We start from the raw sequence: 17,841 nt of genomic DNA, 5'->3' as shown, positions 1-17,841 counted from the left end.
GGGTGTGTATGAATGCGTTTGTTTGTGAAAGCTTGCAATGAGAAACACTGAAGAATGTGTGGGTGTCATCCACGAAGTCAAAGAGACCGGCAGTCACGCTTAGCGCCTAGCAGTGTGTGTGTGTGTGTGTGTGTGTGTGTGTGTGTGTGTGTGTGTGTGTGTGTGTGTGTGTGTGTGTGTGTGTGTGTGCGTGCGTGTGCAGGGGAAAAGGATCTGCTGGGTCACTCAAGGTCAAAGCCATATTATAAACATACTGTATGTATAAAACACAAAATGTCAAATGGCTTCATTAATCATACATGAAGTGGTCAAGGACACACACATTAAGGTTGTCAGGATCACTGGTAGGAATATGTATTTCATTACCTTTGAGCTATGTTAATACTGATGGAAGGTTGCTGTTAAATAAATACTTAAGAGTAATTACACTGAATCAAACTAAGGGCAAGACAGAAATACCAAAGCGGTAAAATAAACTGCTACTAGCAGCTGAGGAAGAGGCTTTAATATCAGGCCTACAGATGGATGCAGAGCAGCTGGACTGAAGCAGTTCGCAGTAAGACGCTTTGTCCAAGTTCACCTTGTCAATACAGAAGAGGAGATTATTTCTCACTCATTTTCCATGGCCATAATTTCTAAGCACGCCCCTGGATTTAAGCCACAATTCAAAGTCTCCGATTCCTATGTTTGCTGAACAAAAACTGCTTTCCCTCACTAGCAAATAAACTGTAGTGTTTGGTTTTGACTTAACAGAAAGCAGCCTGATCCGAGCTATAACCCAAACACAAATGGAAAGGTGTGGCCATGTGTGAATAACAGCATTTAAATATTGTCATTGTAGTCAGCAGGTTGTTAAGTGGCCAGGACTGATAACTTTCTGTTGTGCAGTTAAACAGAGAGGCTGGAAACACTGCTGCAGGTTAGCTCTATACCTGCCAAAGGGTTTCTGTTAAAAAAGTTGATCAGCATCACCACACTTTTTTTAGGGATCGTTTTCAGGGGGAAAAGAGAACATTTTATTGTTGATAAACTATCAGTAAAGCCAAGCCAAAAAACGATGGGAAAATTTAGCTTTTCTGGCAAATCCAAGGTCTGCAGTAACAGAAAAGGACTTTAGTGGGAGTACTTAAAAAAAAAAAAGACGCAAGAATGCAATTTCCCCTGCATCTGCCAATTCAAATGCAAACTAAGTGCGTAGCCTATTTCTGCAGCCTGAACTGTTTGTGCCTCTCAAGCCAACTTCCACAGGCTGCCAAATGACTGACAGGCCAGAAAATGAACTACAAAAACATTAGTCACTTGTGAATAAGCATGTTTGGAGCTACTAAAACAATGTATCATTGGACACTGATTACATTTAGAGTAAGTAAATCAACTTCCCCATTGGTGAATTGGGGTTTGGAAAGGCAACTTAAATGAACTTCCTGGTAAACAAAAGCGTTTAATAGCAGTGACTATCAAACATGAGAAGAAAAAGAGAACAAGACTTTACTCGACCCTGCTCTAAAATTCTGTGGTTTGGCTGACTAATAGCAAAGTAATAATGCAACTGTACCAAAGAAACAGCAATCACTGACACAAAGTTAGCGGAAATGTTGGTGATAGGAGCCACTTTTGAGTAATCACTGTGTTACAACAGTTACAGAGGCAGACACAGACCACAGCTTCAACTCAAGTTGTTTTCTGAACTGGCACACCAGATAATTATTGGTACTGCCCCAAAATGTCTGACAAGAGTAAACAAACTTAGCAGTCTGCTTGTGTTGCAGACCCAAGGCTACAAACTCAACTAGTATCTCCAGTTTTACAAAAATGTCCCAGACACAAATCTGGGTTAGACTTGGAGAGTTTAAGATGGTTCTAGGTTTTTAAAAACTTTTTATTAATAAGAGTCAGACTTTCAGTTGGCGCCCCAAAAAAGGGGATCAGACCTTTTTCTTCTCAGTAAAGCTGTAACCAATAGCAATAAAGCTGTACAGACAGCGTGTCACAAGGATAAAATTGAACAAATATGCTGTTATGATGAAGAATTCAACATTATTCAACAAAGTCTTAATTTAGTCTTGAATTTTAACTGTATTAAGTTTCAAACTATTTCGTCTTTAAAGTCAGAATCATCTGCTCATGGGGTTTAAAAGCCAGGCTGAAAAATGAACTCCTGCCAGGAAAACTATTACAAGAAGCTATTTATGAAACAAACCACAAAAAGAGTTTCACTGATAGATCACAAAAGGTGAAACCACAGTTATGATCTGACATCTAAGCTAAAGACATTAACATCAAGGGCACTTAACTTTTCTGTGCAAGGACAAGAACATTCCACTTCAATCTCTATTCAGGGGGCAACAAAGTTGTGATTCATTTGCTTCCTTTTTTTTTCACAGTCTCTTTATTTCAGACTACGCTTCAATTCTGACAATGTGTAAGGGTTTTATGGCTACAGCTTATGATTATTTTCATTATCAATTCACATTGAAAAATTACACATTTTCAAAGCCAAAGGTGACTTCTTAAATATGTTCTCTTTGTTCAACTCATGGTCCAAAAACTCAAAGATATTCCGCTTTCTTCTATCACATAAGAGGAAAAAAACAGCAAATCCTAACAGTTTTGAAGCTTCATCTAGTCAATGTTTGGCATTTTTGCTTGAAAAATGACTTAAACTATTTATCAAAGCAGTTGCCATAAATCTGAGGTTATTGGTGTAGACTGTTTTTGCTTTTATTCATTCTCCATGAGGCACTCTTTCATAAGGTAATGTGTCATGAATCTTGAATCTACCTCACTTTACAGCATTTGCAAGAAGTACAAGAAATGTAACGATTTCTTTGACTGTATTCAAGAGTTGACAGGGTAATATGACTAATTTCAAGCTGAAATCATTTGAATGCAGACAATAGTGCCCCATTTACTTAATGACTAATTTTGAGTAGATTGCCAGATAACAGAGGTGTTTTTTTCTCTCAAAGGTTTCAAACAGCTCATGTCCTGCCATACCGTGTGCACTGTGATATTTTCCTTTGTTGTCGTTCAATTCATTTACATGCCAAACACATTTGGTACGGGTCAGCTCTAAAAGCATGCATGCAGAGATATTCATGATACTAGTGACATACTGTATCTCACAGTTAATAACATGATGGTTCCTGATGATTCCCATCCTTGCTAAAGACATCGGTAAACATACAAATAGCGGCATTACAGCACTGCCTATTTCTAGGGAGATGATGACAGTGGATGCCAGTCCAGCCCAACTAAGTTGCTGTAAGTTGTCATCATCCCTGCTGTGTGTGTATGTCTGCAATAGTTAACTGAGTGAGAGAGAAAGACATAAATAGCAATCATGACCTGCGCAACACACCAAGTAAGTGCCAACCTGGCCTCACCATCTTAAAAATGTGTGTGCACTGAAGTGTCAAGTGAGTAAACATGTACTATATAAATCTGCGATGAATCACACTACTTTCTGCGCGATACATTTCTTTTTTACAAATAACGCATTTAAAAACTTGTTTCCCGGTGTGTTTGTGAGGCTTGTGGGTGTATGTATATGTGTGTGTGCATATCACTCTCAGCAGGCCTTAAGAATCATGTTGCCAACAGATCAGCAATTCTGGAAACACTGCTCCAGCTTGGCTCTGAGAGAGGAAGATGAGGCATGTGAGTGTGTGCGTGTGTGTGTGTGGGAGGGGGGGGGTGTTGGTATTTGACCAGTGAGAGTGAGAAGAGAGTTTCCCAGGCTGCGTGTGTGCGTCAGTGTGTCCGTACGAGGGCTGCAGCACGCTCCAACTTTCAGGGATGACTCAAGTGTGTTAGTGTGCAGCGTGCTTCTGTGGGTATTTATACGTGGTGAGGTGTGGAGGAACTCCTCTGGCTCTGTCCCTGGGGGGGATTTGAGGGTTGGAGGTACCCACTCATTGCTTAGGGCCACCCCACAACCCCCTCCACTGACTGACTCACAGATGATATATAACTATTATCTTGCACAAAACAATAAACAACTTACAGCTACACACAAGCTCAGACCACTAAGGACACTTCAGTGTATCAAACATGCAGTACAGTAGAGTACAAGTGTTTCTACAGGGATGCTGCTGGTAATGTAGGCCTATCAAAGAGGTAGCATAGCCACTGATTATGAAACTACAGTTTTACTACTGTGTTAGACTTCTGGTAACTTAATTCTGAAAAACACTATATAATGACAGACACTTCTGATTACCCCACTGATATTAAAATACCCAAAACATCAGCATCATACATTGAATATAACAGCAAAAGGTTATTATTTAATGCTATCCTCATCCTCTCTGATTTTTGTTCCGTTTGGCCTTTCTAAGGGTTAATATTAGTTGATTAATTGATTAGTCAATCAACATCAAATTAACTGGCAGCTATTTTCATAATCAAGTTATACATTTTCAAGCAAAAATGCCAATTATTCTTTGGTTCCTGCTTCTCAAATAAGAGGGTCTGATACTTTTTCTTTTTTTTGGGGGGGGGGCTAAATATGATAGTAAACATATATAATATATTTAGCTTTTGGTCGAATAAATGCAATTAATGGAGAAAATAATCAATAGTTACAGCCCTAGACACTGGATACCTAACTTACTATAATACAGACACATAACGAGTGGTGTTTTTCCCCCTTCAAAGCACATATTTAAACTAAAGTATGGATTTAAAACTAAGCGTGTAAAATCAATTATATCCAGGAATTTTTTTTTTTTTGAGAAGTGGTTAAAAATAGAAACATTGTGGCATCCGTAATGCTGCAGAGCATGCATTAAACAAAACCATAACAAACCCTCACACGATATTAACTTCCTTACCTTCTTTGCGGAGCTTCACAGCTTCACCGGGGCAACAAAGCTCTTTGTCGCTGTTATCCAAGGACGAGTCTTCTGCGTCTGAACAAACAAACAAACAAACAAACACACAAATAATAAAGCCACTTACAAACAAACGCAGGGGGGGGGGGGGGCTTTCACAACAAACTTTGCGTGGAGCCATGCTGCTCCTACGAGGCTGGCTATCGGGCTTAGCGTTAGCTTGCTAGCGCCGCTGAGCTGTCAGAGCTAACAAACTTACAGCTGGACCGTTGACGCTATCACTACTGCACGCGCCAGTGCCACAAACTCCGCGCTCCGACGGTTAGCGTTTTTTTTTTTTTTAAGCTCGCGCGCCCGTGCACGACCGTTAAAGCGACCTGTTAATGTTAGCATTTCGTTTTTAATGTATTATTATTTTTATTTCTGACAGTTACTTTGCCTGCGCTTTGACAGACCCTGCATGGTGGAGGGGCTTTTACTCAACTCAATCACAGACAGTTGGACCACGCACTTCCCGACAGTTTGTCCGCAAAAACAACAACGCTACCGACGTGTGAACTTACTGTCAACAAAACGTAATTTAGCCGCACTGACGAAGGAAGACCAAGGCTCGCAAAGGAAGGTATCCAGACTTGGTATTTGGCGATCCAGTGTCGCCATTGCTCTTCCTTCTTGTTGCTTTGCTGAGAGCCGTTTTTTCCTCTCTCTCCTTCGCACGCAGCAGGCGAAAAACGAAAGAACGAGATATGCTGACGTCGTCGTCGGCCGGCTTCGGCTCGGTTCGGCGTTTGTCGGAGGGTTGAGAGGTTGAGCGACAGGCGAGGGGGAGCTTATTCACGAGTTCAAAAGTTCAGTGTGTACGTACAGACCATTGATAGTATATGGTACAGACTAAAGCCTATTAACACTACACTGGCTTTTCAGCTTGGGACGGTTAATATATATATATATATATATATATATATATATATATAATAATAATAGAAAACATTATTTAAATAGCACTGCCTACTCTAGTTTAAGTGTTATCAAATGGGAATTGGTAAGCCTATCCATGACTCAAAGACGTCATTTAAATTCTATCAAAAAGTGGGGGATATTATTGCAGAAGATAATGCAATGCTATCCTTATGGGGGTGTCAATGCAGCTACCAAAAGCTAGACATTTAAAATAGATATAAATAGAGATACAGATATTAACCTTATCCTATTTAGTGAATATTGCTGTGTGTGAACAGTTCTAGATACGTTTGTAAATGTTGAGATCTTACCTCCATTATCAATCTGTTTTGACCTTAGTACTAATGACACAGTATACCAGGAAAACCTACTTAATATACACTTAATTTACGAGTTATCTTTGCTATCCACTGTAATGAAAAATGGTGGCAATTGGGCATCTTGTAAGTGTCGAAATAAGTGTATAATGTTGGCCCTGACAGGACTGAACACCGCTGCTGGAAATATTTGCCCGTGTTTGAACCCTAAAATGTACCTAAGCTAGATTTAAATCTTCTCTCTGCTTCATTAAAAGAAATTAGAGTACCATGAGTGCTTGCCAGGAAGTTTGCAAAGTAATGGGTGTAAATGGATTTTGAAAAGAGGAGGTCAGAGCCATAAATAACACTAAATTCCCTTGCTATCTAACATGATGGTGTTATTAGTGGTTACAGCTGGAGAATACTTTTTTCTTACTATTATGCTTAATTGTGTGCATAGCGAACATTAGATACCACTGCAAACAAAATACCTACATAAAACAACAAAAATCTTTAAATTGGGCAATGTTGAAACCGGGGGAAGTGCAGGGATTTTTCAAACTAAAAGTGCAGAGGAAGTTTCATCTGCATCATGCATTTATAAGAATTCATTAGAGGTCATCATTGATTAAATTCTTAAAAATTGTCCCAGGGTGTTTGGCCTCTTAAAGTGGCTCAGTAGGTCAAGCTCACGGCACTACATTGACCTCTTGTGGCTGGAAACAGAACCTGCATTTCCAGTGCAAAGTCAGGCTAAATGGAGGATGGATAGTCTCTTAACGAAAACTTAACGTCAAGTAGATCACAATATACAGAAAACATAAGTCTTAATCTTTGATGAGTTGTTAAATTACACACACACACACAGACACACACACAACATAACCACAAACAAATATTCCACAAAATACCCATAACTGTCTCGTTATATAAAACCTGAACAGATCTAAAGAATCCAGTGTCTACTCGCCTATGGTCACATGACACGGCATGAAGTCGTCTTTTTCATCTGAATCAGAGAGTGAGAAAACCAGAGAAGGGTGGAGATTCAGAGGAAATGGCAGCCCTTGAACGAGGGCGGGGAAATTACTTTGATTTGTTTACACTGGTATGTCAAATCAGGTCAAATCCCGTCCACTTCGTATGATAATCTGTGGTTGAATGCAATCCTTCCTGTCTTTCTCTCACACACACACAAGCACACTTCCCTGTTCGTTTTCTGTTCCCTCTCCTCTTTTTCTCGCTCCCTCACTCACACACACACACACACACACACGCACAAACCTACAAAGCATGACTCAACCACAATGTTGTGTTTGTTTCCCACACAGTGATCATTGAGGTCACAGGACAAATCAGGAGGTCACAGGAAAAAAACCAGGAGACACAAAGTATTACTTTTCTGTCTCTTCGAGGGTCATAATAACAGTTTGGGGTCACGGATGCGTCAACATCTTCAAAATACTTTCACTCTTTTTATTTTTTTGCTGCTCTATATCCATAAGGTTTTTACCTCACCTGAGAAATTGAATCCAAACAACGTTATTATTATTTAAGATAAAAACCTGCACCGCCTGTACAGCACCACAAAATCTTCTTTACACATGACCAGGGGCTGAATGTGGAGTGAAAGTTGAGTAGACATTTTGAAAAATTGTGGCTTCCCTACGGGGGGGGGCATGACAGAAAATGACACACTCACATGCACAGTCACAGCCAAGCGGACACACAAATTTGCAGATAGACACAAAAGAGATTAATGAAAAAAATCATTCATTTTTTATTGAAAAACAAAACAAAGGTACATTGAAAATTGTGCATGTCTCTCTTGAATAAGACAGTTTGGCAGGTTAAATGCATAGGAATCATTGACAAAGCTATGGCTAGTTGGATGATGATTACAAGAGTGCAGAGGCATAACCAGTATACCAAACACGTTAAAATGTTTTCAATTCACATCATCCCACTTCCATTTTTCCTATATCAAAAGACAATAGACAAAAAAAGAAAGTCCTTCAAATAATCATCTACATATACTGAAAGTGAAAAATAAGACAAATAGGTGACAGTTTATAAAACACAACACAAGTTTGGTGTTTTTAAGGACTTAAAACTACACAATCAAAAAAACAAGACGGAGTGGTTTGAACTGCAACGAAATAAATGATTTAGCATCACATGGAGAGATATTGATAAGCTTGAACAGAGAAGAGAAAAAAAATAGTGCTTTGGCAGAGTTGTTTCTATTTAACAGTGATGCAAAAATGAATGAAAATGAAATGAAGAAGTTCAGATAAAAGCCACTACTACATTCAACAAACAGGGTTTTTTTTTTTTTTAATGACACAATCAAGGACGGATTCAACCTTCATCTGGTACCTTAGTAGAGACTAAATAAATCAAAGCCTTCAGACACAGAGGAACTGAAAGATTTCAAACATCAGCTGCACTCACACAGCAAGACTTTCCTGAACTGAGTAGCCAACTCTCAATCAACTACTCTAAATAGATTCACACTCCCGCAGTACTTTGAAGGACAGCATATTAAGCACTGTAAGAGTTAGTGAACAACCTGCCTCCTTGTCCTCCTTGCATAGATTGACCTTTGTGAGGAAAACCAGTGCAGGAACAAGAAGTTTATATGGATTCACCTCATCAGTGACTTCATGAGATAGAACTTCTCCTTTAACACTAGTTTTGCTAATTAATAATCCTACTTTAGTTTTGTCTAGACATTGCAATACCAGCTAACCAGCACTAGGGGGCCAGCTGGGCTAACTGTGAGAGCAAATGGATGAAAGAATGAAAAAAAAATACAAAATATGCATGGCTCGGTTTCAAGGCCAATATTAAATGTATGCAATATACTCTACGTCAATAAATCACAATGAATGTAATTCTGAAATCTGGTAATATGGTATAGAGTTTTATGCTTCAAAGTGCACTACAGACAACAGTTTTACCCTCTCTGTTACCCTGACAACCTTGATCACATTATCTCTATTGCTGCAGGTATTAAAAAATGTAATCTTGTCTCTTGTGGTTGCTTTTCTGTCAGAGACAAAGAGATGAGTTCAAAGTATCTTACATTCGTTAGTATATAATTAAGCAGAATAAATTTTGCCCATATCCTAAAATTGGACCGGAGAAGTTAGGAAACCTCTCTTCTTATAAGGCTGCTATAAAGCTCAGGTTTAAAGAACACATTTGGTCGTTGTCTGTGCATGTATCTGCTTACTAAAGCATAAGAAACCATCAAGAAATGGTTGTAAGAAGGCACATTTGAAAGGATTTGATATACTACTTGCATTGGTGTTGCTATAGTATATGAAACAGGCAAGAATAAAAAAAAAAGAACAAGGCCTAATCTACACATGACACTTTCTCCCTCCCCCCCCGCCTCGGACTGCTGCAGGGTTGCTTAGGCCTTTAGAGGATATCTTTTGGGAAATTTATGTTGCTTTTTAGAACTGTTCTCAGTTCAAGTATGCCGTGAATGAAGTCATTTTGGGTTACAAAATGCTAATTCAGGTCTGTGTACTACCCACACAGCTGCTACTGCATTGATAAAGTCCAAATCCAATATTGGTCCAAATCCCTCAGTCAATTTATCCTTCGTTTTCTCTTCTTTAGCTTCACAGAGCATTTTTTGTGTGTGTGTGTGTGTGTGTGTGTGTGTGTGTAAAATAATGTCTTCATGCACATGTGGTCATACAGAGAGTGTGCATGTGCTCAGATTGTGGCTGTTTGTGTCTGTCCTATGTGTGATGTGTAAGTGTATGTGAGTATTTGTACGCGACTGTGTGGTTGTGTTGCTTTATGTTCTACTGAATGTTAGATGGGTGCAGGGACCTGTTGCCTGGCAGGTCCTGGTTGAGAGGAGAATTTCTGGGAGTGCCAACGTGTCTCCTTGTACACAAACCAGGCGTTGCCCGCCCACACAAACATGTTGAGGTAGCCAAACACCTGGAAGAACAGCAAAACAGAAGAAAACAGATTGGGACGGTTTCTGGGACTTTAACTGTGGTCACATTTGTGTTCATTCCAACAAATTTGCTTTGGACTTTGTGACATATTGAGCAGACTACATTGTCTGAGGAAAATGAAATTGTTATTGCTCAGAGTCTCATGACTGCGAGTCAGGCTGCTTAATGTTTATCCTTACCCCCCCCCCACTCAAAAATATTTCTCTTTTTCTTCTTGTTTCTACAGTTGGATGTTTGAGCTTCACTGTGCAGAATGATGTATGTTTGACACTAGAGGGATGTTTTCACATTCATCTTCTGTAAGTGGAAAGTTTCTCTTCTTAAATCAGATTTTAAGGGGCGGGGCCTACAGGCAGGATATATTGACATCTGGAATTTTTAATGAGGTCAAAGGAGTAGATGCCTTTTTAAGGATTTTAATGGGGACAAACATATTAGGCAGACATTACTGTTCCAAGCAGACTGTTTGTCTTAATACATGTCTAGATGGAGATCTTTAAAATGGCTTCTCTACTAGCCAATGATTTGTATTTTACAGGTCAGAGTAAAACAAAGATGTTGAGGAAACACATTGTTAAATCATTTGACAGTTACATCATGAACAGCTGAAATGAATACTGCCTGAGATTAGTGCAAATGTAAGCAAAATCTCCTCAAAAGTGCCCTGTATTTCTTCTCACCACAGAGATGTTGAGCGTCCGCATGTTGGCGAACTCTGTGACCTCGCAGGTGATGTTGCTCCCCTTGCAGAGGGCCAGCGTGGCGCTGATGCCATCAGTGTCTGTGGCATCCTTCACATTCTGCAGGCCCTTCGCCCAGGCGGACGAACACACCAGCCACAGGAAGACCAGGATCGCTGTGACCACAAAGTCCTGGAAAAAAGGCCAAACACATCAGCTCTGCAGGCAGAAGCTACAAGTCTTTTACTTTGAGTGACCCACAAATTCTAGTGGGAAATTGTAGCATTTTCACAGCTTGAGTTACTACTGGAGCAAGATCAGTACTCACGAAAATGGGTCCAAAGTCAGAGTCCTTGTAGACATGCATGTAGCCTAAATACACCAACAGAGCCACCATGCTGTACAGAAAGCAGATTATGGCGATTCCCACAAAGAACTCTGTTGAGGAGGCCGAGTCTCCCACCATGTGCGTTGTCGTGACAGAGTGGTTACAAATAGTGGTGTTTCCCTCGACGAGTGGGACCTGGCTCAACCTGGCCACAAAGCAAGATGGGAGGTTTAAATCATCATTATTGCTGCTTTTAGATGGTCATTCCTTCAAATGCTGTTCTATAATGAATGTATTATCATGTAGGCTGCTGGTCCTCTTGAAATTGACATTTCACCTGTGCCTGACATTAAAAAAAACCCAGATTTTGTTGACATTCTCACCTAAATGGATAGTGAAAGTTGGCGTCTAGAGTTTCATTCCTGCCATCCCCACAGAAGAGAGATATGATGTTCTTCCCTGAGAATCCGCCACAGCTTCCAAAAGCAAATATGGCTGTGAGCTGTTTGGACAGACAAGAGAGAGAGCGAGCGATTAGGGAAATGGTTCAGAGTGATGTGAGAAAAACCTCGTTCAGCTTCGGGAAATCAATATAAAAAACCCAAGAAACCAAGAAGATACTAGGTATTTGTTTAAGGAGGATGGGATAATATTCAGTATGCATGTGGGCAATGTAGCTTGAAGAACTTCACACCCAGAAGAAAGCTGGCAGTCTGAAACATAACGTCAGCACTGGAGAGCCAGAGGGACCAACAGATGGCCCGCATTTTACTCTTACAAACAGCTGAAAATAAACTCACTACTCAACAATTTTTACAAGATCATTTATCTCAAGTCCTTTGCTTTTCTAATGGAAGTATCCAATCTAAATCACACTTCTCATTTTGTTTAGTCAAATAAAACACCCTTGATTACAAAAATCTTATTATTATTTGTTGTTATTGTTATTTATTCTTTTTCTGTACTAATTTACACTTTTCTGCTGCAGTCATCCAGTGACACCACACAGATTAAACAAGAAACGTTTCCTTAACAAGCCCAATTTGCATGTTTGACCAAACTGCTATCTCCCAATCAATTGTGGCTTACATGGCTGCACTAATGCTGCTATTCAGCTCTTAAATTCCTTCTTGCAGAGGCAGAAAGCATCTGACTCAGCGTGTAGGCCATGTGACACTAATACTCTCCTTAAAACCAACACATACTAAATTCTTTCAGTCAGGGTGGCTGCTACTAAGCTTAACCCTCAAACTGCAGTAGGCAAAACGATAATCATGTAATTCGTGGGCACTGAGCTCATTCTCTCTCTGATATCACTTTACTCAGACGTCACTGGCGATGATGAATTGGCATGAAAATGTGCACTGTAAATTACTACATACTGCAGAGGAAGATTTTGTTATTCTCAAAATGTGCTGTTAAAGAGTTTTCACACATTTTCGACATGCATAGCGTCATGTCTCTGCCTGTCATCTTAGATCCTGACTGAACCCTCCAGTACAACAGACAGCTGTGCTACAACAATACATTACTGATTCCAAGATTAACAACAAACCACAGAATAAACTGTGTGGCATCACAAAGCAGATATTTTGAACCTTTTAAATCATGTTGGTTAGGAAACTATAACCAAGCCTTTAGCTCAGCTACTGTATGTCTTGCAGTAAAGGATTATTGGAAACAAAGGGAAGAATCCAGAAGCTCATGTTTTAACATCCCTGTTTCCAAAACACATCTTTAACCTGTATTCATTGATTTTTTTTTGGCCATCTCTTCACAAAAACCTGTAACACTGACCCAATATCACCTTAAAAAGTTGATATGATGAACAGCAGTGTCTAATTTTTTGATTTGGAGTTTCTGGCCACCGGATGAATGTAAATCTAATATTCACATACATACAAGAAGAAGAAAACATAGTTATGCATATTAAATTCCATTTCTGCCAACAGATCCTCCTAAATGTTACACACTGGACTCGCTGCTAATGAGAGCTGTAAGAGTGAACCAAAACAATGAGCTCAAAGATGCTAAAATGCTCCATAGAGCTGAGGGGCACTGCAGAATCAGGTGATAATTCTTTGTAGGTTTATTATTGTGTGAGCTCTTTCAAATTACACATAGCCATTTGATCTACTGTTAAGGAAAAATACTGATTACAGCAGGTTAAGATGATCTTTGTCCCCTTTGTACTGCAACTCAATAGGCAGAAATGTGGCCCAGAACACACCAAAAGGAGCACTTTCTTTAACAGAAAATCATCAAAAAGATGCCAAAATAAGAATTGAAAAAATGAATCTAGATTAAACCCTTTGTAAGGTAGTGGACAGTATGCGGTGGACAGGAAGTGGATTACACTGCGTGACAAAGGTAAACTTTGATTCACACACAGTAATGAGGACACACCAAACAAAACATTCAAAAAGAAACACTTTTAACTGACCTCTTAAATTCTCTTTCATCAGCACAACTGTAACACACGTACTTGAAAAATGCTTACGACAGGCCACCTCAACTTTTAGCCTTTAGCTTCACACCACAAGACCGACACACACACACACACACACACACACACACACACACACACACACACACACACCTCGAGGCCCCTCTCCAGATGTTTCTCCAGATGTCACTGGCTGCCACTTCCTGTTTTTCTGGCTACACACCACGGTAAGTTACTTTTCTCACATTAGTTTTTTACTGAGTCCATCACTCTCCCACTACGAGGTCATGGAGCCTCAGCATGAACAACTGTAACAGTCAGCGTGGCCCCAACACACACACACACACACACACACACACACACACACAGACTGACATTTGAATTCTTTTGTTTATGTTGTACACTTTTAAACAGAGCATAAATACTACACTGCACAAACACTGTCCGACAGTTGGGTATTTTGTCATGTTTCCAATATCACCATTTAGTCCCAATTAAGGCTACAGGTGGCACCTTCTCCAAACATGGCGATCGAATCAGAAGACGTCCTCAGGCTTCTTTCGCTGGTGTCCCAGACATCTGCAAACCACACAACTGTCTTCACTTGTAACCAAACTGTGAGACAGGATAAGCAGTTTGCATACAGAAACCACTCACATGTGCCAGAAGTTACGTGTCCGGTTCCTGTACAAGATGCAAACAATGAAAAGTGAAAAAACTGCTTCTTGGGTGAATGACCTGCAATCTGACGAATATCAATCTGAAATATCTTCTCGTCACTGGTGTTCCCTTTAATTCTTACACAGAGGTCAATGAGTCTAGGTCAGTCAGTCTAAAGAAAAAAGCCCTCTAAAGCCAGTGGAGCGTGTGCCCATTTGGTCACTCTGGTTCCTCCAGAAGCTCAAGAAACCTGGCTCTCCATCTTTTGGCAGAGAGACCTGGCATCGCCACAAGTACAAAAAACGAGAAATAGCTTTATCATCATTATTCAACATGGTGAGTAAGTGGGGCGGCCTTGTAGCATTTGTTATTTTGTACCCTTCTTCCTGTTTACTACTGTGTGGGTGATAATATCTAAGAACGTATGAGTGTTTGGGCCAAGCCACTCATGTGCCAAGTAAACTACTTTTTCATGTAGATTACTCGGAGGTTCACGGGGTGATTGGACATCAGACAGAAATGTTGGATTTTAGACAAGGCAACCTGCTGGATAGCCTCCAATTTCATCAACAGCAGTGGTGATGCGCCATCTGTCAGAACTCCAGAATGATATCATCATCTTGGTGTTTCCACTCAACTGCTAGGTTTTAGATTTACGTCCAAAATTCATGAGCCAAACACACATTCACTGCTGCTGCCTGAAAATAAGATATACACTATTCTACATGAATCAATATGCTATTTATTAATGGACGGTTTGCTGAGTGACGGAGATTAGGTTATGTTGTAGATCAGTGGTTCTCAACCTGGGAGAACCTTGACGGAGTTCTAGGGGGTCCCCAGAAATTTTAATTTCACTATTATTTAACTATAAGTTAGTCCAATGCCAGAATGTATAAGAATGACTATTCTGTTCATAGGTTTAACTAAATCACTAAATATTATTAGACAGGGATCCCCAAGACTACTATTTATCAAATACGGGTCCACGGACTGATCACTTAGGGGGTCCTTGACCGCGAAAAGGTTGATAATCACTCTTGTAGACCACAATTAAATAGTTAAGTGTGTCTCACAAAAAAGTGTACATGTTATAAAAACCTTATAAAAAGCCTCAAGTAGGACTGCCATTAACAAATATTTTTTTTTATTATCTATAAATCTACTGATTATTTAGTCATTTTGGTCTCTATAGAACATCAGAACAACAATCATAATAATAATAAAATGTCTATTGCAATACAGTGTCCTAAAGCCAAGGGTGGCCTTTTACAACTGGGAACCAGAAATGAGGGAGTGTATTTATGGTTGAAAAATGACAAATTGAACAATTGTTCTATTGTCAAAAAATCTGCAGATTATTTTTTGTTTAAGAACTTGACTAATCATTTCAGCTCTAATATGAAGCATAATACCATGGCAATGAACAAATGTGCACGCAAAACCATGTCTTATCTGTATTAAGTGCAGTTACAGCTCGAATATGATGGGTAACCTGAAAGTAGCTCATGTACCATCAAGCTATTGATTACATTTGGCAATAATGCAATGAAATACATTTGTAAAATAATCCTATAATAAAAACTTCAAGTATCAATCAAATAATCAATTTTCTAAGAATAGCTTCCTAACAGTGAGTTATTCTAATAATTCAAGTAGTAAAGCAGTGTTGTTCATCGCACTACTGGGTGGGCTGAGACCCCTCTTTTATCAGATAGGATATTCGTAGCATTGAACGAGTGAATACGAATGCAATTTATCATCCAGTCCCTTGTGAATTACAAAATATATTGGGTTAAATAAGAGTTACATAAGGCCAACACAGTAAAAAACACACACACACACTCACTCACACACAGCCTTGTCAGATGACTGGGTGTTAGTGCTGCTCTATAGCCCATGTATGTGTGCGTTTGTGTGTGTATTATGAGAAAATAGAACAGCTGTAGCCGAGCTGCATTACTCCACACTGGATTCCTCTGACCCAGTTATGTAGAGCAGAACCGATTGCTGGACTTTTCTGCAAGGAATTGTTGCATGTTCTCTCATGACACACAGACTGTGTGCTCAAGTGTGTGAGTTGTTTCAACCTTCTGTTATTCGGAGGTAAATTATTGGTGAGTGATGCATTAATCTGTAACTGTGTCCTCTGAAGCGCAGACCACTGAAACCAGCAGAATGATCCGAATGAGGTGGACACAACTGAGCAGAAGCACACACTTTCATTCCATGCATCTTAAGATGGCAGCACAGTAAAGTAAAGTAAAAGTATTAAAGACAAACTTGATAATAATAAGCATAATGTTGGGTATCAGTTTGGCCATCCTTGTATGATAATCACTACCAAAGTTGACATCCTAAGCTTTATTAACTAAATTACATCAGTGCATACATCTTATTAAGTCTTGAAATTGTAAAAACCTCAAAGCTGCAGATGAACTAAAGTTTATTTAAGATTACTGTGAATGTGTGAAAAAGCAATGGTCATGTTTGTGTGTTTTTCCATCTACATTTTTTAACAAATTCCCCCTAAAACAGATTTACTTTAGGGATTATTCTCAAGAGTGAAAATCACCAGGGGGAAAAGGGGAAAACCAAGGAGCAAGAAAAAGGACTGAACCTCCCTGTCCTCTGGGTATGACACACACACACACACACACACACACACACACACACACACACACTCTCTCTCTATCCCTTTCTCTCTCACACACACATGCAGTAATATGCATCTAACTTACCCACTCCACCAGTTTAACGAAGCCCAGAGGCTCCTTCAGCGGCGACAAGTTCAGCCGAAATCCGGTCATCATGATTGTGCTTCTGAGCCAAAATCTTTATCCAGTTGTTCCTAAACTGTGGATGTTGGGTCCAACAGGGAGGAAAAAGGGGAGTTGTCTGACAGAGTGACGTGGTTTTACTGCCAACGCTGCAAAAAATGAGCCTGCCCAAGTTGTTTAAAGTGAGTTTTATAATCCAACTTTGGGCAAAAGGACCTGAATCTTCTTTCTGCCCGGCAGGTGAGATCGTTCTACTAAGTAAAAATACTGTTTAAAAGCTTTCAGCAACAAATGTGAATGGAGAAATCATGAGTTAAAGGTGGGTATTTTTTGCAGTGTAGTTTGAAAAACTAGCGCTCCACTTGGTGATGCGCAAAATACGCAGGCGACGTCGCGGATAAAGAGCGTAAAAGTGTGCCAAATAACGCTTCGCTTGAGGTGATAAGGCGTCATGCGTGTTTAGTTACAGGAAAAGGATGCTGGGTGAAAAGGCGTATCTTATAGCTTTCCAAACTGCTGCGAGAGAGTTTTGGTTTTTTCCTCAACTGGGCTGGCTAAAAAAAACTCAAACTCCCAAACGACAATATTAGAAAAGACCACAAAGATAATTTTAAATACATGCAGTTACATATAAGCGACGAGTTACCCCCAGCAGATCCAGGCACAGTAACACCCAGAGACTTCCACACAAGTACCAAAAGACATCCAAAGCGTCCTACGCGGTTTTCATTGGATCCATCCGCTGGAGTACGCAAGCTGCCTCCTCCTTGCTGAGTCTGCAGTTACTCTGCAACGCCTCTTTGGTGCTGACTGGGGTCATATGACTCCCAGAGAAAAACCACAGATTCTCAAAATTCTTTCAACAGA

The 17,841-nt window shown here is 39.9% G+C and overlaps 2 protein-coding genes across 4 annotated transcripts in view; both read right to left on the bottom strand.

The window, feature by feature from the left end:
* atxn7l1 (ataxin 7-like 1) overlaps positions 1-5,573 on the bottom strand; it is a 30,363-nt gene extending 24,790 nt beyond the window's left edge. The window contains exons 1-2 of the mRNA XM_051393041.1: positions 5,399-5,573; positions 4,836-4,913 (exon numbers count right to left, since the gene is read on the bottom strand). Of these exons, the coding sequence (XP_051249001.1) occupies positions 4,836-4,913; positions 5,399-5,495 (175 nt within the window). The 5' untranslated portion in view covers positions 5,496-5,573. The remainder of the gene's footprint in view (positions 1-4,835; positions 4,914-5,398) is intronic.
* A 2,277-nt stretch (positions 5,574-7,850) lies between these two features.
* Positions 7,851-17,756, bottom strand: sypl1 (synaptophysin-like 1). 3 transcript variants are annotated; one of them, XM_051393045.1, is made up of 6 exons: positions 17,621-17,754; positions 16,936-17,092; positions 11,472-11,590; positions 11,089-11,293; positions 10,761-10,952; positions 7,851-10,060 (listed from the first exon to the last, which is right to left on the bottom strand). In XM_051393045.1, exons 2-6 carry the CDS (start codon positions 17,005-17,007, stop codon positions 9,929-9,931), a joined length of 720 nt encoding a protein of 239 aa, XP_051249005.1. In that variant the 5' UTR covers positions 17,008-17,092; positions 17,621-17,754; the 3' UTR covers positions 7,851-9,928. The 3 variants fall into 3 exon arrangements, with proteins under 3 accessions (XP_051249005.1, XP_051249006.1, XP_051249004.1); XM_051393046.1 differs by having other exon boundaries at positions 16,936-17,050; XM_051393044.1 differs by having other exon boundaries at positions 16,936-17,756.
* Between the last annotated feature and the right edge of the window lie 85 nt (positions 17,757-17,841).

This window comes from Dicentrarchus labrax, unplaced genomic scaffold (genome assembly GCF_905237075.1).
Source record: "Dicentrarchus labrax unplaced genomic scaffold, dlabrax2021, whole genome shotgun sequence".
Taxonomy (NCBI): Eukaryota; Metazoa; Chordata; class Actinopteri; family Moronidae; genus Dicentrarchus; species Dicentrarchus labrax.
Note: the sequence above shows the minus strand (reverse complement) of the source record. Positions and strands in the feature narration are given on the sequence as shown.

What these genes read in the sequence shown, in the direction of transcription:
- sypl1 (XM_051393044.1), bottom strand. Translation starts at nt 17,007, where the DNA reads ATGATGACCGGATTTCGGCTGAACTTGTCGCCGCTGAAGGAGCCTCTG. An exon ending in AACTTTCACTATCCATTTAG is followed by an intron (nt 11,294 to 11,471) that starts GTGAGAATGTCA and finishes CTTTGTGGCCAG; the next exon opens with GTTGAGCCAGGTCCCACTCG. An exon ending in CTGACTTTGGACCCATTTTC is followed by an intron (nt 10,953 to 11,088) that starts GTGAGTACTGAT and finishes CCTTTTTTCCAG; the next exon opens with GACTTTGTGGTCACAGCGAT.